Source organism: Pseudorca crassidens, chromosome 15 (genome assembly GCF_039906515.1).
Source record: "Pseudorca crassidens isolate mPseCra1 chromosome 15, mPseCra1.hap1, whole genome shotgun sequence".
In the NCBI taxonomy this organism is placed as follows: Eukaryota; Metazoa; Chordata; class Mammalia; order Artiodactyla; family Delphinidae; genus Pseudorca; species Pseudorca crassidens.
In genome coordinates this window covers 32,653,804-32,680,898 of record NC_090310.1, presented here as the reverse complement: position 1 = coordinate 32,680,898, position 27,095 = coordinate 32,653,804, and the positions used below count along the sequence as shown (strand labels likewise).

The following is a 27,095-nucleotide window of genomic DNA, read 5'->3' as shown; positions in this document are numbered from 1 at the left end:
TGGTTTTGTGAAGAGATTGTGAGTTCATCTGTGGGTTAGTGACTAGCAGCTGGTTCATCAATACAGTAGCATCTCCTCCATCTGATAATGGAGTACAAGAAGATGGAATTATGCCAACTGTAATCATGACTTTGCTTGCATTATTTCAGTTATCACAGCCTGAACTTTTAGACAAGTGATGTCCAGAGTCACTCACCACTAACGTCTTCATTAAAGTTTCTCTTAAAATAGGCATCCTTTATAAGCAGCACCTTAGCAACTCTCACAGGTTCAAGAACTGTCAATCATCTTTCCTCTGTAACGGACCTACTATATGGCATCCTCAGTTTATCTGATGATATAATGAATAAACATTTCAGCAGTGACCTGGGACCAGGTAATCCTCTGGGTATTGGAGACACAGTATGGACCAAAATGAAGTCCTCAGGACACCCCAAAAGAGAGATAGATAACGAAGTTGCGATCAGATGAGGTGGTAGAAATAAGATGGTAAGTGAAGGGGAAAAAAAGGAGTGGTGTGATGGTGACAGTGGCCGTGTTGGGAAGTGTGGGGTGAAACTGAGAGGAAAAGCCTTTGAAGGAAGATGTGATGCTGGAACCGAGAATTGAATTAGAGAATCGATGTTTAGAGACTGGACAAAGGCGAAAATGTTTATCACTGAGAAGCAGCAGTCAGAGGAGGCTAGAAGAAAATGAGGCCTTTTAGCCTCATACAGTAAAGAGTTAGGCCAATAAATTCATCTTGGGCAATCAAGCCAGCACAATGTCCCCATCTTTTTTCCTTTCAAAAATGTGCCTCACTCTCCAAGTTCAAGTTCTTGCCAATTCCTTGGATGCGTCCTCATCAGACCTATAACAGCCTAGAAACTTCTGGCTAATTTGGATTTGACTAAAACTTTTGTACCATGACGTTATGTAAAGAGATTCAATTATGGTGCACAATGTTTTGTGAGTAACTACCTCCCATAAAAAGTTAATTAATCAGGGCTGTGTCAATTTCCCTGTGCCATGTCAATTTGCTGCCAGGTAATTAATCACTAATCACCCACCAAGCAGCAGGTGGGGGGAGGGGGGGACAATCCACGAGCCATTTATTGTCTTTCCCCAAATAAATGGCACATGCAGCCAGGAAGAAACACATCTTGCCTTTCATAATATTTTTATCGACACTTTCGCAAGTTGTAATAGGCTGCAGCAACAAGCAGCTGCAGTTCAATGGAATATGAATATTAAAGAAACAAATGAGTGCAGATTTATAGGACATTGCGTTTCTGTTATGTCAGTTTTGAGATTAAACCGAGCAAATGAACAGTGAAAAATTACTCTTCCATGTGGAGAATGGTGATTAGACTTGTACATTAATTAGAAATTTTTGTTTTCCTATTCAATGCATTTCAAATGAGGATGTCCTATAAGGAACTGTTTGTCCAAAATGTAGATTTATTCACTTCTAAACAGCAGTATTTAATATCAACATGCATTTTAAAATGAAACAAAAGCCGATCCCAAATGTGCATTTCAGGGATAAACGTATGTGCATATGAGAACCAGAGAGTCCAGCAAATTGAGTGGCCATTTTGGTCTTTTTGTAGATGACTGCATGGATGGAACACTCCCTTTTTACCCCGAGACCTTTAAATGACTAAATTTCAACCAAATTGAAAGCCTTTCCATTTTGAGTTTGACCTAGAACTAAATAAATATGGTCCATCATATTACATTTTCCATTTAATGCCATTTAAAGACAGTGACCTAGTTGTGTATAAATTCTGTGCTACAAACCAATTTTATGTACCTTTCTTTGAGATTTGTCTTGCAAAAATGTGCAAACATTTTTGCCATTTGGAAAAAAATCATCAGGTGTTTTGGGGATTTTTTTTTGGACAGCGCTTGTGAGGTTTATCATACAGTGCTGTGCCTGTGAAATGGAGCCATAGCTGGCTGTTTATTTCACCTCAGTATGTTACCTATTATGCCACGTCCTAATTTATGGTGCAGCTCATGGAACGGGGCTTCCCTCAAGGGGAATCCTGCAGAACCCTGAACCTGCTGTTGAAACCGCGTCTGCACCCCCCGAATTGTGTAAGTGAATATTTCCTACTGTAAATTACCCACGGAACAATTGAACCCCAAAGGAGTATGAACATCTCTGTCTTAAAACATTTCAAGGGTGGGGGAGGGTGGCATTTATGAAGCAAAGGAGAGGAAGAGCAGACAAAGAGAGAGCTCCCCCCCCACCCCGCCTACCATCCTAACGGCACACCTTTTCAGGGCATCTGGCAACCTCATGCAAATTCAAGCCCGTGCACAAATGCAAAGAATAATTGCCCGTTAAAGCAGTTGTATATTTTTATGGCTTTGATGCAGAATCTGCCCCCCTGTCGGGTTTTGCATCTGCTACTCTTCCATCTCTCCTGGAGCTCTAAAACTTTAATATGCAGTTTATAACCCTCAAGTATTTTCCACTGGTTTTGTGTATCTTCTCTTGGGATTTCAGGTGATCTCATTTGTGTTTATTTTCGAAGGTAAGCACCACATTCGTAAAAGAGACGCGGGGGGGGGCGGGGCGTGGGGGCGATCACGTGTTCCTCACCGTAAATACATTGAACGCCGAGCTGGTCGGAGGTGGGAGGTGGAGGCTTTGTCTTGGCGGGGAGAAAGGCAATAAGCAGTTGACACTTTGGTAAGTGGCCCATTTGGCGGGGTTGATACACCCACACATCTTCTGTTTAAAAATGTTGATTTGCCTTGATAGTTGAGCACCTCACAGCACGCCTCTGGTTACATTCCTAAAGTTTCCGTTTCATTGAGTTCATTGGCGGAGGAGAACTCCTTATTGCCGAGAACTGAGATGGCTACTCTGCTAACCTCCTCCCAATATGCTGTGGATATAAATCTAGCCGAAGGTTGGGAGTGGGTGGGCTAAGGATGTTGATGTGTCAACAAGATGTGCAATTGGTATTTGCTCCAGAAGCTCTTGCCGTGTTTTCTTTGAGAGAAACTCATTTTTAGCTTATGAGTTAAATCCAATTTTCGTTGCAGTGATACCAGATTTTTCACTTTGATTCATGCTGGATCAGGTTTAAGAGGAAACCTTTCCAGTATAATGAACCTATGTTGTTTTTTTTTCCGTCCCTTGTCTCCCTCATGCCAGGAACTAAGGATTTATTTGGTATCCACAAAGCAGCCTTAATGCTTTCCATTGTTCCCCATTGACGGTCTGTTTACATGCTTATTAACTTGAAGTTCAACTAGGAAAAAAAAAAATCAAACTCCAGCGTTGGCCTTCAGAAATAACTCTAATTTGGTGTCTTTTCTTTCTAACATTGTTCTTTAATTAACAAAGAGGCATTTACAAATATTGGACAGGGTGACAGGTAGATGACTTTTATTAGCATTGATTTACTCCATCTCAGAAGTGGAGAGGACATTGTGAGTTTCCACTTGGCATTTGCATTGGATTTATTAAACATTTATTGCCCACCTCCTGGATCCAAACTCCTGAACTGGGGTATTGATAGAGGAGAGGACATGATAACTCAGCAAAAGAGACGTGTCACACTGAAATATAAGCACATAATTAAGATGTCTTCTTGTTACTGAGCCCAAGTTCGTGTGCACTGTGAGGCCAAACAATACCTACATGTCGGAGTTTGGAGCACAGGAAGGTTTATCGCAGGGACATGCAAGGAGATGCAAGGAGAGGGGTGGCTCAAAAAACCCCAAACTCCCCAAATGGTTTCAACAAAGCCAAGGTGAGGGAGGGGCGTGGCTGGTTGTTGCAAACTTCTTGGTGTCAGAATCCTTTGTTCTTGTAGCTGTCTGGTAGGTCAGGTTGGGATGTTCCTATAACCTTCCAGCAAGACAAATGTTATTCTCTGTTTTGAACTTTTTATCTCTATATGAATGGAAAAGTGTTATACCCTGAAAAGTCAGAGCCTTGAGAATGGGCTGTCCTATTTTGGGCTCTAGACAACATTCTTAAATCCAAGCAAAAGCAATAGAATACGAAGGTTTAAGTGAAAGAAACAGATTTAACATGGAGTCAGACTTATTCTTCCCTATTAACATTCTTTCTACATGGTTCAAGGATAATGCCATTTTGATTTTGTTTTAATCTATATCTGAATTATCTAAGTATTCGCTTCACATATGCAGTTAACCATGATCAATAAGCCAACACACCTGGTAGGCAAGTAAAAATAAATAAATCAGTTTCTGCCATCCCATATGAGTCTAAAGGAAGCTTGACAAACAGGTGTGGGGTTTTTTTTGCCGTTGAAATTGACCATTTGTTAAGAGAAGAGAGCCACACTGTCCTAAACCAGCCATAGGGGAAAAGGCCTCTAATGGAGATGGGGAGAAACACAGAAGGCACGGCTATAAGTCAGGCGAGTTACGGATTATAACGATTGCTATTTTCCACTGTTCCTTGTGGCACACAGGTATTGCATGCAGAGACTGAGACTTGCTGGGTTTCTAGGGAACGCTGTGTGGGGTTCCATGAAGGGAGGAACGTGACAGAGTTCCTTTTATAGACCAGACAGTTATCACCTGTCTGGGGAAAAAGTTTGAGCCCTGCTTTTCCCCCAGAAGTAGAAACCAATCTCCATGCCCTGACTCGGTGCAGCAGTAAACGTGAATTTCAGTGAATTGAGGGGGGGCAGTAATTGCCAGTGCAGTATGTTTATCCACGTTGTCTCCCTTTTCATCAGAATCGCACATATTCCAAGTCTGGTTGCTATGTTTGGGCCAGTACAGCGCTTTCTAAGTATGGGTGCAGTGATTGTTTTTATAAAGACGAGTGAGATCCGGTGTGTTATTTGCACACTGTTTATCTGCAAATCTTGGGCAGGGTGCTTTGTATAAAGGACTGGATTGTGGAAGGTGGAACAGGAAGAGGAAGGGCCTCTACTGTCCCAGAAAGGAGACTAACATGGGTTCACCATCAAAGGGTGTCCACGCATGGTATTAGGTAGCTGACACCTGCGCTGCTGTGTCAGGCAGTTTTCTAAATCAAATAGCAAAACAGATGTAGAGCACTGCCCTCATGGAGCTTGCATTTTAGCAATGGTGAGAGTCTTTTTCCTTCTGTTACTTGATCAATCAAGTTACTTGATTGCTAGTACACCCGGGAAGGTTCATGGCAGCATTCTTCAGAAGGGGATTAGAAAATAAATGGAAGGGAGGAGGAGAAGGAGGGAGGAAGGGTGGGAGGGAGGGATGGGCGCCTAATCTGGCCTCTGTATCTCAACACCGAGTTAAATCTTGGCGACAGAGTTTTGGGTGAAGTAGAAAAGAATAGCTTTATTGCTTTGCCAGGCAAAGGGGCCACAGCGGGATAATGCCCTCAAAATTGTCCTGACCTGGAGGGGCTAGTGAGGAGTTTTATAGTAATGGTTCAAAGAGGAGGGCGTGATCAGCTCATGGACTTCCTTCTGATTGTTTGGTGGTGAGCTAAGTGGGAGTCAGCATCATCAACCTTCTGGTTCCAACCGGTCTGGGGTCTACGTGCTTGTGGGCAGCATACTGTTAACTTCTCCCACCTGGCAGGGGTTTCTGTATCTGCAAAACATCTCAAAGATATTATGTGTATCCCTTGAGGGGGAACCAGGACTCTGCCCCAAGGCTGCGCTATTGTCTCTTGATTGCCCCTCCTGTGTCTTCCCAACCCCTCCCTTCCCTGATTAGCAACTGTTTGAACCTGCCTGTTGAAACTCATGGAAGGGGACACAGAAAGGCTTTTGTGCCCAGGAGCCCCACAGGGTCCTGCTTATTTTCTGGAGGAAGGGAGGGGGGAAGAAAAGAGGGGAACAGAAGGGAACATTCATCCATCACGGTGACTAGCTAGAGACTTCATAAAGAGACCCCTTGGCCAGCTCTAGACGGCAACAAGAAAGGGATAGCTGAGAAAACCATCCATCTGGGAGACTCGCGTGCCTTCTCCATGAAGCCCCTGTTACAATGGAACCTCCTTATTTTACCTAAGGGTACTTGGCCTCGCAGGAAGTTGATGTGCAGTCCTTCCCTTGTTCCTTTAACAAAATAAGAATCCCTCTAATGTGCCCTGCTTGGAGCAGCCCAAAGAGCCTGGTATTAAGACCCGTAAATCCCTTATCCTGCATCGAGAAGGATATTTTCTCCCTGCAGCAAAGGGGGTACAAAGTGGCATCCTGGCTCTACCCTTCTAGCAGCTTGTGTTCCCCTCGCTCTACTGCTGAGCTTCTGTTTCATGTTCTATCTCAACATCTAAATCCTCCAAGAATTATTGTAAAACCTGCTTGTCGCTGAGAGGGATCTTGTCTGGCTCGCTCCATGCCGTAGCCAGTGATAATGAATGGGTCAGCGTAATTACTGTGTTTCCTCACACAGGCAGCCAGCTGCTCTGCCAGATTGTGAACTTTTCATTTGCTTTATTTCAAAATCCAAGGTGTTCCTCTGAAAACTTAATATTTGAACTGTGGCAAGATAGCGCTGGAGTCAAAGGCACGCTTGCTCATTTTCTCCCCAGTCCTAAAGCCAACATCTCCTATCTCATGACTCCTGGGCTTTTAAGGTATTAGGTTTCCCTGCTTTTCCCATTGAGGTTGACACCTCTTTGCAATTTCAAGAACAGTAGTTGAAACACCAGCCAGGAAACATGGGTGGTGAGGGCTGAAAAGCTGAGAAGTAAGTACTGCTGTATGATTTGTCTTGAACGACGATTTAAAAAAAAGAAGTAACCTAGGTGGTCTTCTCAGACATAAATAGATAAAAATCATTCTGACTTGATTCTACCAGCGTAGCATTTACCAGCATCAGCACAGAAGGATATGGTAGAATCCACGAAACAGGATAGCTGTTGGCCATTCAAGAACACAGAGAATTCCAGACGACAGCTAGTCTGCCTTCACTTCTGGGTCAAGGGTTATATTCCACTCCGTGCAATTCCATGAATATAGAATGGGGAATGGCTCCTGTGGGAAATCCCACTTCCTTCTTCTCCCCGCCCCTTGCCACCCACATGCAGCTGCAAACCTACTCTATCCAAGGACTCTGGGAGTAATGGGAATTAATGGGGTGAAGGGCTTCTACTCTTTATTTCTTTTCTTTTCTTTTAATTGAAGTATAGCTGATTTACAGTGTTGCATTAATTTCTGCTGTACAACAAAGTTATTCAGTTATATATATTATATATATATATCAATACATTCTTTTTTTAGTATTCTTTTCCATTATGGTTTATCATAAGATAGTGCTGTGCTATACAGTAGGACCTTGTTGTTTATCCATTCTATATATAGAAGCTTGCATCTGCTAACCCCTAGCTTCCACTCCATCCCTCCCCCAGCCCCCTCCCCCTTGGCAACCACCAGTGTCTTCTCTGGGTGGAGGGCTTCTACTCTTGAATGTGATAGAGGGGAGGGGAAAAGCCCTTCTCTGCCTTTTGGATGTAGGGTGGAGGCAAGTTTAACATAATATGAAATACAGCACCCTGTGAGAGGCTAGGTATTCAGCAAAATAGAGATCCTGGCAGAGGGAAGTTTGGATGTGCTGAGTTAACTGGGGGAAAGAGCTTCCTTGGCTGTGAGGCCTCTCTGAGCCTTTAGGGTCCTATGATGCCAAGAGAAGCTGTGTCCTTCCCAGCCTTGCCTGTTGTTACCAACACTGTCTGAAATCCCAGGGGAGTTGGAGCAGGGGAGGCAGGGCTGTAGATGGGGAGGAAAGCCCTCCCATCCTGGTTCATGTCATCTGTCTCCCTCTCTCTTGAAATCCTCAAAGCTCCTGTTAGGTAAGCAGGATGAGGGGAGAGAATGGAACAGGGAGAGGAAGTTCCCTGGATAGTCTGTCAATCATTTGGCTGGACCACAGCCCACAGTTCATTCACTTGTTCATGCATGTAAGTCATCTAGAATCTACTGTGTCCAGTATCTAGAACCTACTGTGGACAAAATCAGGGGGCTTCTGCTGACCTGGGGGAGGCGCAGGGAGATGCAAAGATGAATGGGATACGGTGGGAGGCCTCAAGGAGCTGGCAGATGAATAGAAGAGGTAAAGGCAACAAATGACTGACTTCTCTCAATACCTGTGAGAGGTTGGGTATTCTGCAGACTAGAGTTCCTGGAAAAATGAAGTTTGGGGGTTCTGGGTTAATGCTGTTAATGCACTTCCCTTACCTTAGGACTCTGAGCCTTTAATATAGAGCTCCTGGGACAGTCGTTTCCTAAAAAAGCATCCCCTCCACGGGATTCAGTGTGGGCAACAGTGCCTGCTGCTAAGTGGGATGGGACAGGCATGGCCAGCATGGTGAGAGCGGTGAGATTCAGTGACAGAAGGAGCAGGAAGGCAGAGGTGGTGTTGTGAAGGCTTCAAGGGCCCTGATGCCTGAGGATTTGCAGACATCCTAGGAGGAATGACACCCCTGGCAGCGGAAGCCATATTAATTATCAGGGATCTCAAGCATCAGGCTTACTTTCCCTGCTGACTCCTCACCAAGTCACTCTGCTCAGAGAATTTTCCCCCAGGGAAGAAAACTCTGCCCAAACCCTTTCCTTCAGAGTTGAATTTCCACACTTCTCTGCAATTATGTTTGTGGTAGAAATGGTTTTATAAGCTGTGTAAATGGTTAGGGGGCTGATGGGACCTTAGTAATAATTTGTTTCTTGGAGCCCGAGAGGTCCATACACCAACGATGTGTACACTTGTCTCTAGGAACGCAGTATTTCAATTTAAAATTTTTAACAAGCAATATAGGTACATAAAGGAAAATAAGGAAAAAAATTAAAATGGTTGGGGGAAAGCTATGAATAGACAACTAACATTTACTTATGAAGTTCAGCCCCAGAGATAACTACAAACACATTGAAATATGTATGTATATGAATTTGTATATATAACTATATAAATACGCATATATAAATATGCACATATACATATACCCACATGCATGCATACATGTATATACACACATCCAGGTATATGGTATATACACATATATTCACTTCCACATGCACACATGCTTATACAGATGTATGTGTACATATACACATGCATAATGTGTGCTCATCCACATATATATCACACTGTGCATAGATGGGTGATAGGTAGACAGATTTGAGAGCACACTGCACATACATCTTGCAATCTGTTGCAATACCTTTTTAAAAATTTAAGTTTGTGCAGTGAGCTTTTCTCTGGTTATTAAGAATGCTTTGTGAAGGTCTGTCCTTGACCTTGGGCACAGGGACCACGGGCTGAACTAGCCCATCCTTTCTGGAATCAGACCTTGGTCTCCTCCCTGCTACCCGCCTTTGGAAGCCTGACTCTGGGAAGGAAGGGGGGCAGGTGTCCAGCCTTGGCCTGCGGGGAGAAGGGTCCTGAGTGGGGGTGGGGAGGGGCGGGTGGTTCCCTCAAAGGCAGGAGTGCCTCTGAAAGCTCTGCTCTCTCCTGTCGCCCGCAGTGCCCGGCTTCCCGTATCCAGCCGCCACCGCCGCGGCCGCCTACCGAGGGGCGCACCTGCGAGGCCGCGGCCGCACCGTGTACAACACTTTCCGGGCCGCGGCGCCCCCGCCCCCGATCCCGGCCTACGGCGGGTAAGTGGGGCAGCCCCCCGACCCCGGGCGGGCCTCCCGCACCAGCACCCCTTGCGTGCGATCTAGCGCATGCCGGCCTTGAGCGCCCGCCCCCCCACCCCGCCTCCCGGAACCGCCCGGCATGCAGCCCGCGCGCTTGCTGCGCAGCACCTTGCAAAGAGTCTTGAAAAATGAGTGTAATTCGTCTTGTCATGGTTGGTGCCTTTAAGCATTCTACATGTCACATTTTGTTATGTAAATTCTCTTTGAGACTGAATGCTGGAGAACAGAGAAATGGTTACAGCCCAAGACGTCTTTCTGATGATTGCAAACATCTGGTGATTAAGGAGGTTGGATCACATTTGCCCTTTGAATCCCTCGGTGGAGGGACAGGAGGGTTTCAAACGTACAATCCACTGGGGCGGTCTTGCCCCCCTCCCCAAAGACATCTTGTGCTTCAAGGTGAATGAACCTTTGGCCCAGAAGAGAAAATTAGGTGTCGAGTCTAATGCAAACTCTTGAAGTTCAAAGAAATTGGAAGTGACTCATTTAGTTGGATTTTCCAAAATTGCCTTTGCCTTCCTTTTTCCCTCTCTGAGGACAATGCAGATTGATTTGTTCCCCAAGGCCCGTTTGGTCTTTCTGTACATGGACTTTGCTGTTGCCGAGTGAATATCAAGGAATGGTGGTGAATGCTGAGGGAAAAAAAAATGGTACTGGCGTAATGGGCTGCTTTCTTGAAGTGCTACCGTTTCTGCCTCACTGTTAGGAATCCTCCTAGAACATTCTGGTCCCCTGGAGTCGGAGAGAGGGAAGTCTCTAAGGCAGTGGTCCTCATGGGACATTGGGAATGTCTGGAGACATTTTTATTTTTGTTTGTTGTGATAGCATCTACTGGGTAGAGGCCCGAGATGCTGCTAAAAATCCTACAAGGCACAGGACAGGACAGGACAGCCTCCCAACACACCCCCCAACACAAAGAGTTACAGGGCCCAAATGCCAATAGCACCACTCAAAGGAAAACTCAGCTATACCCAGCACAGTCTGGCCAGGAGACTGGCTTTCTGGTCTCTAGAAAGAATCTGGCTATATTCAGGACTGTGTGAAAGGGTTAAATGCATTTTCCATAGCTCTTTGGCTTATCCATCTTTTAGAAAACCTGAATAAGCCTAGATCATCTCTATTCTGATGACAAAGGAAACACTCTTTGTTCATTATTTATTCATATCTCACGCATTCCCAAGTAGAGCATTTGAAGTGTTTTAAAAACGAATGCAATGAAACAAAGTTAAGACTATTAAGAAGTGAAATTTGATGAAATCATCAGGAAGGGAAAATAAAAGCAGAGAAATAAGACAATGTCCATCATTTCTGTATTGTCATTAGAGTTTTTTTACCGAAAAGGTGGAGAATAATAACGAACCAAGGATAAATCGGCCTTAAATTCTCCCAACCCTCCAAAACAGTGCGTCTCCATGTCCTAAGCCTTATGTATCTGACTGTGTACTGTAAGGAATCATTGCTAGTATGATCATTATCTCCAGCCCACAGTGTCGAGCCCATTTTTAGATTCAAAAAGGCAGAAACAAAGATTTGTTATTCCCAAGGTCACATCATGAGTTATGAAGAAAAAATAAGTTACCCTTTAGGCTTATGAAAGCAAGATTCATAAGCCGTAAATGCAGAACTGCATGTTTATATCACATTAGTTTGTCTGAAAATCATTATCTTACCTTAGTAGATGGTAATTGTCGCTTTTTGGTCTATGTACCCTCAGTATATCACTACTATATTGAGCAGAAAAAAATAAAATTGTATGGCTTATCCTCATGTGAACAATTTATAAAAATCTCAGTAACACACCTGCTGTAAAATTGAAATTTGCTAACTTATAATGAACTTGCTCTTTGCTGGCAATAACCAGGTATAACTAATGCCATGTTCGCCAGGGAGAGAACCAGGCATCTCCAAGCGGTGAAGCACGTTGGTGGTGACTGCTTTGGACGTGACTTCATTTTAATATTCCAGTGATCTTCCTAATCATTTTGGTTATAATGGTGAATTGTGCCTCTTCACTGGCAATATTATGGTTGGAATTCTGAAACCACACCTAGTAGGAAGACAAAATTCTCAAGACGGGCAGAGTAGGAAATTTAGAAGGGCTAAGGGTGTGTGTGTCCATGTGTGCATGTTCTATAAGAGCAGATTGAAAAGGAGGAAATTCAGCTAGTTGCCTGGGTGTTTTGCTGGATTACAAACTGCCTGGAGTGCTTTGAAATGAAAAAGTGTGAACTCAGCATCTTCAATGAAGGTTCCTTTCCCTTCATTGGCTTAGGCTGAAGGAGTCCACGGTGCGGGGGGGTGCCTGGGAGGGGCAGCCCATCTTGGAGAGGAAAAGAGCTGAGCAGGACACAGAGCCGACATTGGCTGGAGTCGAGAGCGCCCTGATCTATGTTGAGTGGAAGCAAGTAGCAGAGAGGTTGGAAACCCATTTCTGTTTCCAGGGTGACATTAGCAGGATTCAGGTGGTCCCAGGAATAGTATGGATTTCCTGTAGCTGTTTGTCTTCAAAGTCCTTTAGTTTCCTGATTTCTAGATTTGACTGTCTTTTCTCCAGTCCAGTTAATTGCTTCTCTCAGCTCCATGCACTGTCTTACGCTAAGGATGCTGAGGCAAATGGTGCCTTTGGAGGAGTTTCTTACAGTCAGGCACGGGGAACACCATAGATGCTAACGATTTCAACAAATGTGATAAGTGATAAGATAGGGTGTTGAGTGAGCACCAGCTTGGGTTCCAGAAAGCTTCCAGAGAGAAGAAATCCAATCATTTCCATTGTAAATCAATTATACTTCAGTTAAAAAAAAATATTTTTTATTTGAAAAGTTTAAAACCACAAAAGAAAACAAAAGAAAGAATCCAATCAGGAAAAATCCAATCATTTCCTAAATTGCCACATTAAGCTCTCATTCTGCAATGCTCCCTCATACTCAGAGGCCCCCATCTTTTCATAAGCCATCACCTGAGAAAAACTGCATTTATTAAGGAAGAATCTATTTTTCCCATTGTCACCAATTGAAGACATATCTGTCATCCTAAACCTCTGTTTTCCATGAAGTATCCAATATGAATACTCTGTTACTAAAATTGCAACGAAGAATGTGTCATTTATCCTATGTCCAGGTATAGCTTCCTTTTTTTTTTTTTTTGTGAGATATTGAAAAAAATCCACAGACCCTCCAAGGCCACCTTTGAGAAGCCCTGAGTGACCCTGGGAAGTATCCAACGTCAAGATAGTCACCCAGGAGGAGTCACTAAGGATGCTCTTACATTTCCTTTTACTGATTTGGTTTTTCCCTCCACGTCCTGATATTTTCTGAAATTTCTCCCAGCAAGTAAAGAATGTAGGTTATGAAGAGCCCTGTCTCCTCTTTCTCACATAGCTAAATAGAAAGTCATTGGGACATTAATTCATGATCACTCCTGGTGGCGGGGGGAAGGCTCTACTTGGACCGGGGATCACAGGAATGAGAGGAAAGCCCTAGACTGGCCCAACCAACCCCTTAGTGATTGCCAGCATTAACTGAGTGAGAATGGGTGATGAGTTAGAAAGCTAATGTCTACACAAGTCTATAAGATTGTTACAATCCTATAAAGACACAGACTATGGGGCAGATGAGATTGGCTCCTGCTTTTCTATCTCATACTGCCCTGGGTAGCTGACTTAACCTCTGCAGGCACAGTTGCCTTAGCAGGTGAGTGAAGACTACACCTGCCTCCATAGGGTTGATAGAGGATGAAATAGGGAGATGAAGGTAAGGTTACAACTTAGTTCCATCAAATGGCACGTGTTAAGTGAACCGTAGCTACTGTTGTTGCTGTTAACGTGGTTATTGACTTTTTATTAGCTGCTCATACCCTCCTCTTTCTCAAGGGTCCCCTCTGGCTTATGTTGAGTACCCATATCTTTCCTTCCATGAGTCACGTACCCATTGGCTGGGGGACTCCTACAGTTCACAGACCTCCATTCCCCATACGCCACAGAGACGGCTTTGGACAGAGGCACTTCAGTGGTTTATGGAATCCGTAGATTGGAAATAAAATATTAACTAGTGAACAGTCTCAGGGAGAGCTAAATGGACCAAGTCGTCCATATTTCTCCTTGCATTTGCCCCTGGAGTCTGTTTAGATAAATGGCTACCATGTCCAGTCTGTCTTCCTAGGACTCATATTTGGGAGAAATTACTCATTGGGTAGTTGTCATCCAAGGGGGCTGGCAGGCTGATGATGTGTGGATGAAGACGGAAGGTAGAAGCGTAAGAGACACATACACAGGCTCAGTACAACATCGGATGTTACAGGACAGCAACTAAACCTCAGTCCTCTCCCCACAAAACCCTATGAGATTGGCCTCACCAAGTTCTTGTTCTTAATTAGTTAATTAATTAACAGCACCTTATCAAGTGCCTACTATGTACCCATCACATTGTATGGGGCTAGGGATGTAGAGAACCATAGGAGATTTTTAAAGTTATTCTTCTTCTTCTAAGTTAAGCACCCAGCATTTGCTATAGGGTTTTTATCTTGGCTCTCTGGATATTTTTGAGCAAGACATTTTGTACTTTCTCAAGTCATTAATTATGTCACATGTATGTACAACCTCTCAGAGTTACCATGAGAAGTATTTTGAGCTGAATATGCTACTCTAAGTGCAAGAAAGATATGGTGGTATCCCAGGAAAAAACTTCTTACAGTTGGTCAGTGCAAGAATGAAGCCCATACACAGAGCCTTTGGGAGTGCTTTCAGGTTAGGTCCTGAAGAAGCCTTTAGAACAGTGTGTGCAAACCTTTCTTTCTGTAAATCAACCATGTTTTTTGGTTTTAATTTATAAATGTCTTATTCTCAGATTGTATTATCTGATGCTTGGGACGTTTCTCGATGAACATAAACATTAGGTCATCATCACCTAGCCCCAGAATACTTTCCAGAATTCTCTTTAGCTTTTTTGGTTTTTTGGTTTTGCCGTGAATTCTTGTTTAAATTCTCAGTCAGTTTTAAAATGTAACCTCTCACATTAAAAAAAAAAAAGCCTCTTAATTGAGTGCATTTAAAGACAAACACTCTAAGTCAGTGGTTCTTAAATTTGGGGGGAGAATGTGGGATGTCACAGATGCCTTTGATAATCTAATTAAAATATGTATTTTCCCCAGGAGAATGTCAGTGTACATACACTGCCCAATTCTATACAAATGCTAGTGAGTGTATGGCCCCACCTGATATCCATTCAGAAACAACTAGATTTGAATGCATTAAAAATATTATTTTCCACTTGGAATGGGCAGTAAGATAAAGCAGCTTTACATAACCTTTCCTTCAAGAATGTATTTGTGGTTGGGATATATTATGTTACCCAAACAGATTGTATAGTTTGGGCATCGCATGATTTCTTTCTTTCCTTTTTTTATAAAGTAAACTAATTTGCTGTAGTGCAATCATTCCCTGCCTGCATTCATTCAAATATTTAACTCCTGTTATTACCTTTCTAAGGAAATGAGATGTGCATTTGCATCACGCTCTTGTGAAAGCATATTGCAGTTCCGAAGAGATTACAGTTACCTTTGCATGGCTAGACAGACCGCCTCTGCATTAAAATAAGGCTGCACCTGTTCAATGCATGATGGCAACTCTCTTCTCTTGTACTGGGATGTGGCTAATTTATTGATAGCTATGCATTAGACATCATCCCCTGCCCTCATTTCCCTTCGCATATGCACCTGTTTAGTGGGGTTTTAAAAAAATGTTTGGATCCATTCTCGAAAACCAACATGGGACTTTCTAAGAGCTTGCCTATAACCAGCTCCTATTTAGAGTAGGACCTAGGAAGCTGACCTTCAGGGTTGCCTCAGATGTAAAGTAAAATGACACGTGGAGGTTGGTGCTCCGTAGGGCAATAAGCCTATTAGTCCTAGGACCGGCAGCGTCAGCGTCCCATTACTTGTTAAAAATGCAAATTCTTAGACCCAGCCTCCCCACCCCGCCGTCCAGATCTATTGATTCAGAACCTCTGGGCTGGGCATGGGGCCCAGCCATCTGTGTTTTAACAGGCCCTCGAGGTGGTCCTGATGCCTGCTGAAGTTTGACCACTGCTGCCTGCCATGGCAATTAAAAATGTGGGCTGTGAAGCCAATACAACCTGGGCTAGAATCCCAGCTTCTTCGTCAGTACCTAGCTCTCTCCGTTTCACTCTCTTGATGTCCAAAGAGGCTATAATAACATTATCCGTCTCATAGGGGTATTTTGAGGATTAGGTGAGATAATGATAATTAGGTCAGACTAGGGACGGACACAGAGGAATCGCTCTCTAGGTGTGAGGGCTCGTAGCGATCACATTCGTGCTATGACTTAGGAAAAAAACACACAGTATCGTGATGAAACTCGCAGCCCATCAAGTGGCTTTGTTTCATGCGGCCAATGAGGATGGCCGTATCGGTTCCTAGTTTTTTGGAGTCATTGTGAAGGTAGATCACTCACCCTCTGGTTCGTTTCTCTCCAAACTGTGCAGGTGTTGCCCATAGTGAAAACCAGCAGTCCCTACCCTGGGCGGTTTGTAAGAGCAGCTAGAATTCTCCACTTCCTTTCTTAGGGAAGCCACCACAGTTGGCTGAGCCTCTGAACACCCCCAAACTAGAAATTATGCCCTGGACCCTGTAGACATCGGACCTTGCATTGGCTGTTCCCTTTGCCTGGTTTGCTTTTCCTCCCTAGTTCCTCTTGAACTAGCTCAGGCGCTGGGGTTTCTGGGCCGTTCGCTGGGGTTCCCTCACCTCTGATGCCAGACCTCCTCCTTCCATTACCAGGTCAGAGTGCCATCATTCCCCTCCTCTGCAGCAGCTCTCGCGGCTGCCACCTTACACCAGGGTACCTGGCTTTGTGCCTCCCTGTAAGCTCCCTGGGGGCAGCCTTAGCTGGTGGACTTGCCCTGAGCCTCAGCATCCTGGTTGGAGTGTAGTAAGCATTTCAACAGCAGAGGAATAGGGCTCATCAGTCAGTTTGTTTGAGTCTGTTCAAATGAGACGCCAGATCGCATGTTCCCTTTGGTTCTCTGTCTTGTAAACGTGGGATGTCAGAGTCCCTGAGTAATCTTCTGTGGTCCATCGTGGAGGGCAGAGCGTGGCAGCCAGGTCACCTGGCTGAACAAGCCTAAGGCAAACATCGGGGCCCGTTCCTGACTCACTTCTGGGAGCTGTTGGTACCAAGAGGCTTGCCATGGAGGCACGCAGCTGACCACAGTGCGCAAGACCTTGTCCTGATGAAAGAAGGGGCCCTTTTCTCAGCCAGAGCTCTGCCTCAGCAACTCCTGGTCCTGTGCCCCCTGGAACAGCCCCCAATGTCTGCAAGAGCAGACACAGATGGAGTCCCCCTCTACAAATATTTAGAGAAAGGCATCCCTTCCCATATTTGAATGTATATTAATGTTTGGTTAAATATTAATATATTGTTCACATGTGCATCACATTCTGTCTAGCCTCTTGCACTGGTATCCTAAGTCCGGGTCCAGGTTTTTGGGTTTTATTGTTTGTTTGTTTGTTTTTGGCCTCACCGCGTGGCTTGTGGGATCTTAGTTCCCCGACCAGGGATCGAACCCATGCCCCCTGCAGTGGAAGCTCAGAGTCCTAACCACTGGACTGCCAGGGAAGTCCCAGGGTCCAGTTTTCGAATCTTACCCCCCCCCCATTGACAACAGCCATTGATGCTGAATAACCAGATGAAGATTCTACCTAGAATTGTTCTGTGTCACCTTCTGTCACCTACTAATGGCCAACTCCCCCTTTAAACTATGGGCAGTGTTCACTCAATAGATATTTACTTACATCTTCAGTGTGAAAAGCAATGTGTTGGCCATCAAGTGGGATAGAATGTCGAGTAAGCTATTGGGTGCAACTTTCAGGGCGAAATGAGCTGCCTACACAAATGCCTTTAATATTTGACCAATATTTAAAATTGTTGGACCAAGTGAGGATTTAAGGATCGGAAAACGTGGTGCTGGTGTTCACAGGAAGGAGGAAGAACTCCGCTTGGGGTGGGCACTGGATAAAGCTCATAGCGATGTGATATTTAATTAGAACTTTGTTGGCAACTACCTTGCTCATCGCTTTGCACACATCACCTAACTCAATCCTCCCTTGACGTGGGCACTTAATCTCCTTCCCCATTTCACAGATGAAGAAGTGAAGCTCAGGTAGCTTAGGTCATTAGTCCCAGGGCGCATAGCTGCTGACTGCTGAGGCTGTGACCCAGATGCCCGTGTGTTTCCTCTCTAACTTGGCTCTTGAATGGTGTTCTGCTTTTGGATGAGGTTATCAGGACATAAGGCTTCCCTGGCACGAGGACCAGCACTTGCAAGGGCGTGATGTCATGGAGGAATGGACAGTGTGACGTCTTGGGGGAATGGACAGTGCTGTTCTGATCTGGCTGAATGATCAGCTCTGGGCCCAGTCTTGTTGGCAGAGGCCAGCCCTGGCTTCTGACCCCCAACAGGCAGTATCTTTTTATGTTGGAAACGTTGAAAGAGAAATCAAAGCCTAGCTCAGGATGCCACTTACCTCTGTATCTCGGATTAGGGTTTGACGCTGCTTGACAAGTGCTCTTGTGAACCGGAGCGCCTTTTCGATCCAAACAAAAACAGCTGAAAGCGATTCCTACTGACCTCCTTAGCATGTGAAATCCCTGCCCCGTTTTTAAAGATGATGATACTTGGGGTTTAACCAATCAACTCTGAAAAGCTCTGAGAAGCACGCTGCAGTGTTCTCCAGCAAACCAGTGTCACTGCCGTGTGCGTGTGTGCATGTGCGTGTTGTCGAGTGTCTCCCCTTGGCTCTCGATATGCTTGGCTTACCTGCGGGTCCACTCTGCTCCTGAAACCTGCTGGAATCCTTCGGTAATCAAAGTCCTGCTTCTGTTAGGACTGCAGCTCCATTCGACGGTGGGGCGCATTGGAGAATTTGCGGTGGGGCGCATTTGACAGAATCATAAATCATCTGTAAATTCCAGGGGAAGAGATCAGGGAAGGTTATTAATAACAACTGCTATCCTTTGGAAACATGCCTTAGAAACCCGCATTTTTGTATTTGAGATGTTCTGGGATCTTCACGGAGGCCTGTGAGGTGCGCAGGCTACATGGGATCCTCATTAAACCCGTTTTAATGCTTAGGAATTTTAAGTCAGTTTCCTAGGAGCACAGAGCTGTGAGCTTCTTTTCCTGGATATTTCACTCGAGGTAAACCAGAAAACTTCTGGAAAAGTCCAGGATCTTTTATTTACCCCGTCCTGTGAAGTCCCTTCTCTAAATGGACAGGAATCAGAGAGCTGCTGTGAGGCCAGGCTTGTTCAATCATTACGTGGGAGTCTGCTTAGTCTGGTTATAATTTATGCGAATATACACACAGACATAGGCGTGTACACACACATGACTCATGAGCCCACGTACACACAGATGTGCACACACATACTACTACACACATATGCACAATGTCTACATTCATATACACATGCACACACACGCACTTATACGCATGTACATGGTATACACATGCACACACGTATGCGTTTACATGTTCAAAGTAACGCACACATTCATATGCATATATACGCACGAAGCACACCCATATACAAAAGCACACATATACTTTTGCACACACATCTACACACCTGTTCATACACCCGTATAATTAGAGATATTCTACATGTACCATAAAAGAGGGGCACGTGGAATTACCAAATAGAATACTAGAGTGTGAAAGAATACAGAAGAAAGTTTCTGAGATCGTCTGGATTGTGCAGTGCCCCTGAGGTCACTCAGCTCTAACCCGTACTGAAAATGTGACATCCATACGCCTGCTCTTATCGATCATATATTTTAAGCAGATGATTTTTTTTCCCGGGGGACCTAGATGGTTTGGCTGAATGCAAACCCCGATCCTCATATCTGCGTGGGTCACTTAAAATAAACGTGAATCCTCTCTGCATTTCTGCACCCCTCCGGAAAGATTGGAAAGTCTGGTACCCAGCACGCCGCCATGTCTTGATTCTGGGCCGACACCGAACCCCAGCCTAATTTTCTCAGTCTGATGGACTGCCGTTGTCTCCAACCTCCTTAACCAATCTGAAAAGGATCCTCGGTTCCTGTGTTTCGGATCTTGTGACCAGACTAACTTCGCCAGTGCAGGGGTTGGTGTGTCTGCATGGGGAAATGCACTAATATGAATGTTTTTCTTTGTGTGTGCACCCTTGCAGTGTTGTTTACCAGGATGGATTTTATGGTGCAGACATTTATGTAAGTATTCATTAACGTGCATGCCATCCTTGTTTCCTCCCGAGTCATTCTTTTTACAAGTTTGCTGCAAATTTCTCTACTGGGTGCCGCCCATTTCCTCTTCCTGTGAGAAAGAGTTCAAAGGCTTGGAGGACTGAAGGCCTTCTGCTCATGATAGCTATCGTGCTGTTGAGTGAGTGGCATTAACTCCCTGATTAACTTCAGAATAAACGCAAAACACCTTCCCCCAAAAGATGACATTTTTCCCATGTCAAGTTAAAGACCCTCCTTCAAAAAGAAATCCTCTCTGAAGTTCTCAGTATGGTCTGTGTGGTTTCAGTATAATATGTAGGATGACAGCTGTAGTTACCAGCTGTAGAGGGTGAAAATATATTTTCATGGCTGATGTTTTGGATGTTTTCTTGTAAATATATTTAATTGTTGATCACTACAGCCCCAGAAAGATATTTCTTCCCCCAAACCCCGTTTCTCTCTCTCTCTCTCCCACTGATGATTTTAGCAAGAAATATCTCCTAACAAAATACAGGCCAACTTGTGCATTCAACTCTTATTTTTTTCAACTCTTTATTCCCTCCATTTCCCCCAAACAGTTACCTGATTTAGAATTATTTGTCCAATTTAGAATTGTTTGTTAAATGATACCAGTTTATTAAGCTTTTCACTTTTAGAGAAGAGGAGGATGTTTCTCATTATGGGGCCATAATTAAATTTACCTAACTTGATCTAGAGGTAGTCATTCACCCATGGTATGATATTAGCCTCAATGTTTTGAAAGTGACTTGGAATAAACACAATTTAAAAGAAATGGGTGGGGTTGGGGGTATTTTCTAAATCATATCATTTTTATTACGAGGGACCTCAAATAAATTCAGTGGAATCATATTTGTTGTTTTATAGATTAGATAACAAAGAAAAATGTAACCATATTTCTGATCAAATTGAGGCAATTTACTAGAAAATAGGAAAGACACTAGTTATTTAATTTCCTTCCCTTCGAATTTCAAATAATTACAATTTTGAGGCAGAGTATTAATCTCCATCAATGATGAACTTGGGTTTTATTATAATTGCATCAAGTACATTTATTATAATCTGTGGGTTAGGTTTTTTTTTCCCCCCTTAATGAAATGAAAGAGCAACCTACATGTTCTTTATTCACCCAGGGAACAACCTGTTTCCTTCTTGTGTGTGTAGCTCCATCCACTCCTTCTCAAGTCCTCTTTTTCCAAACTTTGAGTTTATACCATTTTAAACAGAGAAGCAGGCAGGGGCTAAACAGGCTGGACCTCCTCCAAATCCTCAGTTAACCCATGAACCCCAACATCAGTCTATACCCTTCCCCTAGGGTAGCCTCTGGATAGAGGATGCAAATGGAGGGAGTTAGGACTTAGTTTAGGACTTTTTTTTTTTAATTTGGGAAATGGAGGAGAGTAGAGAAGGGATGGAGAAATTAGAAAAAAAGAAAATACACAGAAAGGAAAACTATCTTCATCAACACTCACCCAAGGGGAAAAAACATGTGGACATTACTAAGCCTAGCTAAAATCAAACACATTACAATTATTAGCTGCCATTTACTGAGTGTTTCCTTCTCTATAAAATGACAATAATTTATTGAATTATTTGTAAGATGACAATGACTTATTGAATTATTTGTGCTGTCCTATGGGTAGGTCAAATTGATGTCTCTTCCTTGCCTCATAGCTTTTTAGTTTTTTTTGTTGTTGTTGTTGTTTGCGGTACGCGGGCCTCTAACTGTCGTGGCCTCTCCCGTTGCGGAGCACGGGCTCTGGACGCGCAGGCTCAGCAGCCATGGCTCACGGGCCCAGCCGCCCCACGGCATGTGGGATCCTCCCTGACCAGGGCACGAACCCGCGTCCCCTGCATCAGCAGACGGACTCTCAACCACTGCACCACCAGGGAAGCCCTGCCTCATAGCTTTTTGTATAACAGGAAGTAGAAGCTTCCTGAAGGTACAGGCAGTAGGAGCCCACAAATAAGGAAAAAGAATGGGCGAGAGTAACAGATAGAGAACATCTGCATTGGTTGAGACCAATGAAAAGCCGCGAGAACAAGGCAAGTAGAGAGAGCAAAGGGACTCAGAGGAGAGCATCCAGACTAAGGTGGAAAGAGAAACTCCATTCAGGGAGAAAAGCTCCAAAAAAGTCCCTTTGTGCTTTCGGTTCCTTTTGGGGGTTTTGCTTCCCACCGGGTGAGGTTTGGATGAACAGAGTTACGTCAATAACTTCAAGTCCTGAGTTTCCTGGTGCCAAGGCTTAGAAATCTGTCCCTTTTGCCCTTATCAAGCCACCCTACTAGCCAAAAACATTTATATATTTTTCCCACTGTTCATATTATGATAAGATTTTAAGGAGGCAGCTCCAGACAGGCAATTCGGTGACGGAAAAGCTAACTGAAATACGAAGTTTTAGCTTTGTTTACGCAGCACATTTCTGTCCTCTTTCCAGGAAGGTAGCTTCTGGAATACTTTACTCTGTATCTGAAGGCGGCTTTGGAATCTTGCTGCATGGGTGGTGTATGTATGTGGGGGACAGTGATGAGCTAGACTCTGCCCCATCAGTGCAGCAAACCAAGGGCTCGTAGATGGCCTTAAGTTGATTTAAGGCAAAAAAGAATATGAATATTTCCTGCACTCTAAAGCTTATGGTGCAGGATTCATCCTGGCCAGAAGTATATTATAATCTTGAATGTGCTATTTCAAGCTGCTACCCATACCTCCTTTTAGATACTGGTATATTCTGATGATTAGAAATGTCCCCCGTGCTCCATTTTTTTTTAAAGAAATGATGATTAAAGAGGTTCATAAAAAGGCACGCAAGGTTCTATTTTATTTAAAGGAAGTGTGTGGCTTGCTCGTTTGATCTCATTAAAAATAGTGCACTAGCACAGGGGGATCAGCTCGGTGCTTTGTGACCACCTAGAGGGGTGGGATAGGGAGGGTGGGAGAGAGACGCAAGGGGTGGGTATGGGGATATATGTATACGTATAGCTGATTCACTTTGTTGTACTGCAGAAACTAACACAACATTATAAAGCAATTATACTCCAATAAAGGTGTTAAAAAAAATAGTGCACAATAAATAGGTCTAGGGCCATCCTGAGAAGACCTGGGACATGTCTTAGACACATTGGTCCCCTCTAATAGGTCTAAACCAGTTATTTCTTTTTCATTTTATTGGGCAGAGTAGTAAGCTTCTGGCTTTGGTTACTTTTAAGGAAAGTAAGGGGAGGCTGCTCTCCAAATCTTCCTGCCCCGGTTATCCTCAGCCTTGACAGTGGATCAGAGCAACCCAGCAACTATAACAGCATGGGTACCAGAACGACTGACCTTTTGTACATACCCTGCTTTCTCCACTCCTTCTCCTCTTTGTCGTCCAAGGTCCCCATCCCTCCCACCTGATGGTGGAGCCCTCTGGCATCTCCCAGTCCTGCCAGAGCACAGAGGATTTGAAAGACCCGCAGGATCCCCGTAACTAGCAATCCCCCTTACCTAGAATTAGCTCCTCTTAAACGTTTCAGGGAAGAGAAGATTGAAGCGAGAGAGAGAGTGATAAGCATGGACATCCTGAAAGTGCTGGAGGCAGTGGATTTGTAAGAAGATGCTGTGAGCTAGAAGCTAAGGTTCAAAACCAGGGCCGCTCCTTTGGGCTGAGTGCAGAGAAGAATCATCTTACTCGGGAGCCCAGCCCTGCAGGGGAAATACCGCCTGTTATGCTCAGGCCCAGTGCAGATGGCCACACGTCAGGGGACACAAGGGGTTTCTGAGTCAGCAAGGAGGGTCACAAAAGTCGTCACATGGGTCCCTTCTACCTGAGGACACACTACATACACACACACACACAAACACACACACACTTTTAGTATTTTGAAAGGTAGGAATTGAGCTTCCATCACTAGCCTATCAAACCTACAAATTCACTCATTGTTTAGTGGTACCCATTTCCATAAATTCTTTTGAATTAAAAAGTGGGCCATGGCACAACATTGTAAATCAACTATACGTCAATAAAAAAAAAAAAAGTGGGCCAAGTTAATGAAAAAATATATAAACAATAGGAGAAGCGATACATGGGTATGATCAACCATTTGAAAGTTGAAGGACCACGTCCCCAGGACCTGCAAAGCAATCCATTAGATTTAGGGGTGAAGCTAGAGATCTCATAAGGCTGGCGTCAATCAAGGAGCTGAAAATAAGGGTTACTGAACTGAACCAAGACAAGTGTTTTCACCTGCTCAGGGAGATAGCAAAGAATATGGCATTTGATCAAAAGATAACTATTGAAAATGCAGAGAAGGAAATGATAATAGAGCTGTTAAAAAAGATCTGAGAAACTCTCAGTAGAAACAAAAGTAAGAGAGTAGAGTTCTGGGCACTGGAAGAAGGGAAGAAGGGAAGAGAAGACGGGGGAGCAGGAGGGCAGAGAGAGCCAGAGAGTGAGAGGAAGAGTGAGAGAGAGAGATGATATAGAGTAATGGTATCTTTTTTTTCTTGTTTTTTTTTTAAGAGCTGCATTGGGTCTTCATTGCAGGCTTTCTCTAGTTGCGGCGAGTGGGGATTCTCTTCGCTGTGGTGGGCAGGCTTCTCATTGCAGTGGCTTCTCTTGTTGCAGAGCGCGGGCTCTAGGCGCGTGGGCTTCATTAGTTGTGACATGTGGGCTCAGTAGTTGTGGTTCACGGGCTCTAGAGTGCAGGTTCAGTAGTGTGGCACACGGGCTTAGTTGCTCCACGGCACGTGGGATCTTCCCGGACCAGGGCTCAAACTCGTGTCCCCTGCATTGGCAGGCAGATTCTTAACCACCATGCCACCAGGGAAGTCCTGATGACACAGACTATAAATGTTAACCTCGCTCCCTTTTATTAGAAAAGCCCTAAGCTTTCTAACACTCAATGCAGCTGAGAGGCTCCCTAGTGAATATGTCTGGATGAGATTCCAGTGCATTTCTGCATCATGCCTAAATCCCATTATAACAAGGTTCTGGGTGACACCATGACTTAAATACAATTATTTCTGCATTCATGTCACTCTGCTGTCCATGGATCTTAAAAAGGTGTCCTCATTTCACTGATGTTTGAGCTCAGGACAGAAGTGTCAGTAGCATTGAAAGGTGGGAAGAGAAAATTCTCCAGATAAAAACCCCAAGTGTTTATTCCTGAGATCCTGTTTTCAGGATCTGATCCAGCTGGGGGTCGTCATTAGGCTGGTCAGTAACGATGGGGGAGGAGGCAACAGCCCATCCAGAAGTTAAGCACGTCCTGTGTAAGAGACAAGACACTCAACTGTTACATCACCTCATTCCCTCTGCACATGGTCCTATCAAGGAGCAATCTCATTACCCATCACCTCCATTTTTTTTTTTTTCCCGGAGGAGGAAACTTTTTTCAGGAAAGAGATGAAATTATTTGTTCAGAAATCTTCACTGTCACTGGGGTTTGAGCCCATGTGATCTAATTGCCGAGTTCAACCCTTAAGCCCTGGGCCAACAGAATAACACTGTTGTCCCTATTGAGCAAACTTGAGAAATGCAGTGAAAGAAAGGAAAGGGGGAGAGTGAGAAGTGAGAGGATAATGGAGAGTGTATGGGGTGGACAAGCCACAGGGAATAATATCTGTACTTGAAACATTCAAATAAGCGAGAGAGAGAGAGAGAGAGAAAGAACTTTTACAGTTGTAGTTCCATAAATGTAGATTTTAACTTAAAAAGGAAGGCTAAGTAGAACTAAATTGGAAAGAAAAGCCAGACTATATAAAAAATATATATTACACACACACACACACACACAATGTTTCTTGTCATATACGTTAAAAGCAGCTTTGATAGCTTCATTGTGATTCATTGTTTCATGAAATGCAATTGTGTTGTGTTATTACATGAAATTAAATTTAAAAAATATAAAGGCGTTGATACAGTTATGGTTGCTACTGTGCTGTCATCCTAATTGCCTCAATCATTAGGCATCAAAGTTAAATCCTCAGGTGTTCCAGAGAATTCCAATCATGAGATAGATAAATGTGAGCGAGTTAACTTGAACTATTGAAATATGCTGGTAGGGGAAGAAGCCATGAAAATGTCCTTTTTTCTTCTTTAAAAATAAACACAGGTTATAACGCGAATACGGTGAGTGCGGTTTGACCCCCAGCCCCACCGTCTTGATACTCTCAGTTACAGAGATTTTGTAGCTAAGACAGGCTCGGCATTGCTTAGTCTTTCTTTTGGTTTGATGGGCCACTCTTAGGTCTTAGTGAAATAAGAGAAGCAAACTTGTAAATGAATTGCTCTGGAATTTCTGTCTGACTTATGCATTTTCTTTTATTTCATTTTTGCATTGAAAAACATTACATTTCTGTTTCCTTATAGAGTAGTGTATCAAGAGCCTGTGTATGGCAATAAATTGCTGCAGGTATGAAATCCCGGCTGGTGGAAAGCTCATCACTATTGATTGTGGGTTTGCTGTGAAATCCTACTAACAAGACAGTTGTGGGGAGGGGAGATGGTCTCTAACATAGAAGGAGGAAAGACTTAACTGAATTTTCCAGTTTTGATGTGAATTCTTCTAGAAGAGAGATGCTCATCATGAAATGTTTCCCTCTTTGCTAGATTGTGTGTCAAAAGGTCTGGCTTGGCTCTTCATTTCTTGGCTTAAAATGTATCTGGCTTCAATGAATATAAACTCAGTGAAAATAATTCAAGGGTTTCATTGAACCAATAGTCTGAAAAAATAGTAGGTTCCTGGAGTCAACTGGGATGGTTAAACCAAAAAGCCTTTTATACATCCAGCATTGAGAGTCAGCATAGCTAACATAACTTCCCCTGGTTTCATTGTAGCTTCTTATAAATTTATTTCACAACTTTTGCCGTAGCTCTGAAACCTATTTCCCACTGCTGAAGCAACACCCAAATGAACGAACTTGTAGGAAGCAAACAGAAAAAAATCAACACATCCATCGAAGTGTAGCTGGCTAGGTCTAAAACCAACATTAAAACTGTCAAGTAAAAGGAAAGAGGAATGAAAACTAATGATCAGTGGGAGTTTTATTACATGGGTTTCCCTGTAACCTGCATCCTCGTTTTGGTTCAGTATTAAGTCAATTAAGAAGGTACTTTTTTTTTACTGTGAGATTAATCAAGTTTTAATAAGAAATCTAATATAAAAAATGGGTACTTGGACCTAGGAGAGGACCAAATAGTTAAAA

General features: G+C 43.7%; 1 protein-coding gene across 40 annotated transcripts in view; it reads left to right on the top strand.

Moving 5' to 3' along the window:
• The window catches only part of RBFOX1 (RNA binding fox-1 homolog 1), a 2,180,200-nt gene that overhangs the window by 2,111,458 nt on the left and 41,647 nt on the right, over positions 1-27,095 (top strand). For 21 of the 40 annotated variants that reach the window (XM_067706702.1, XM_067706690.1, XM_067706701.1 and 18 more), the window contains 2 exons: positions 9,440-9,572; positions 19,843-19,882. In XM_067706702.1, coding sequence (XP_067562803.1) covers positions 9,440-9,572; positions 19,843-19,882 — 173 coding nt within the window. Of the gene's footprint in view, positions 1-9,439; positions 9,573-19,842; positions 19,883-26,259; positions 26,303-27,095 lie in introns of all 40 variants that reach the window. The other 19 variants (XM_067706699.1, XM_067706687.1, XM_067706683.1 and 16 more) reach the window with 2 other exon arrangements.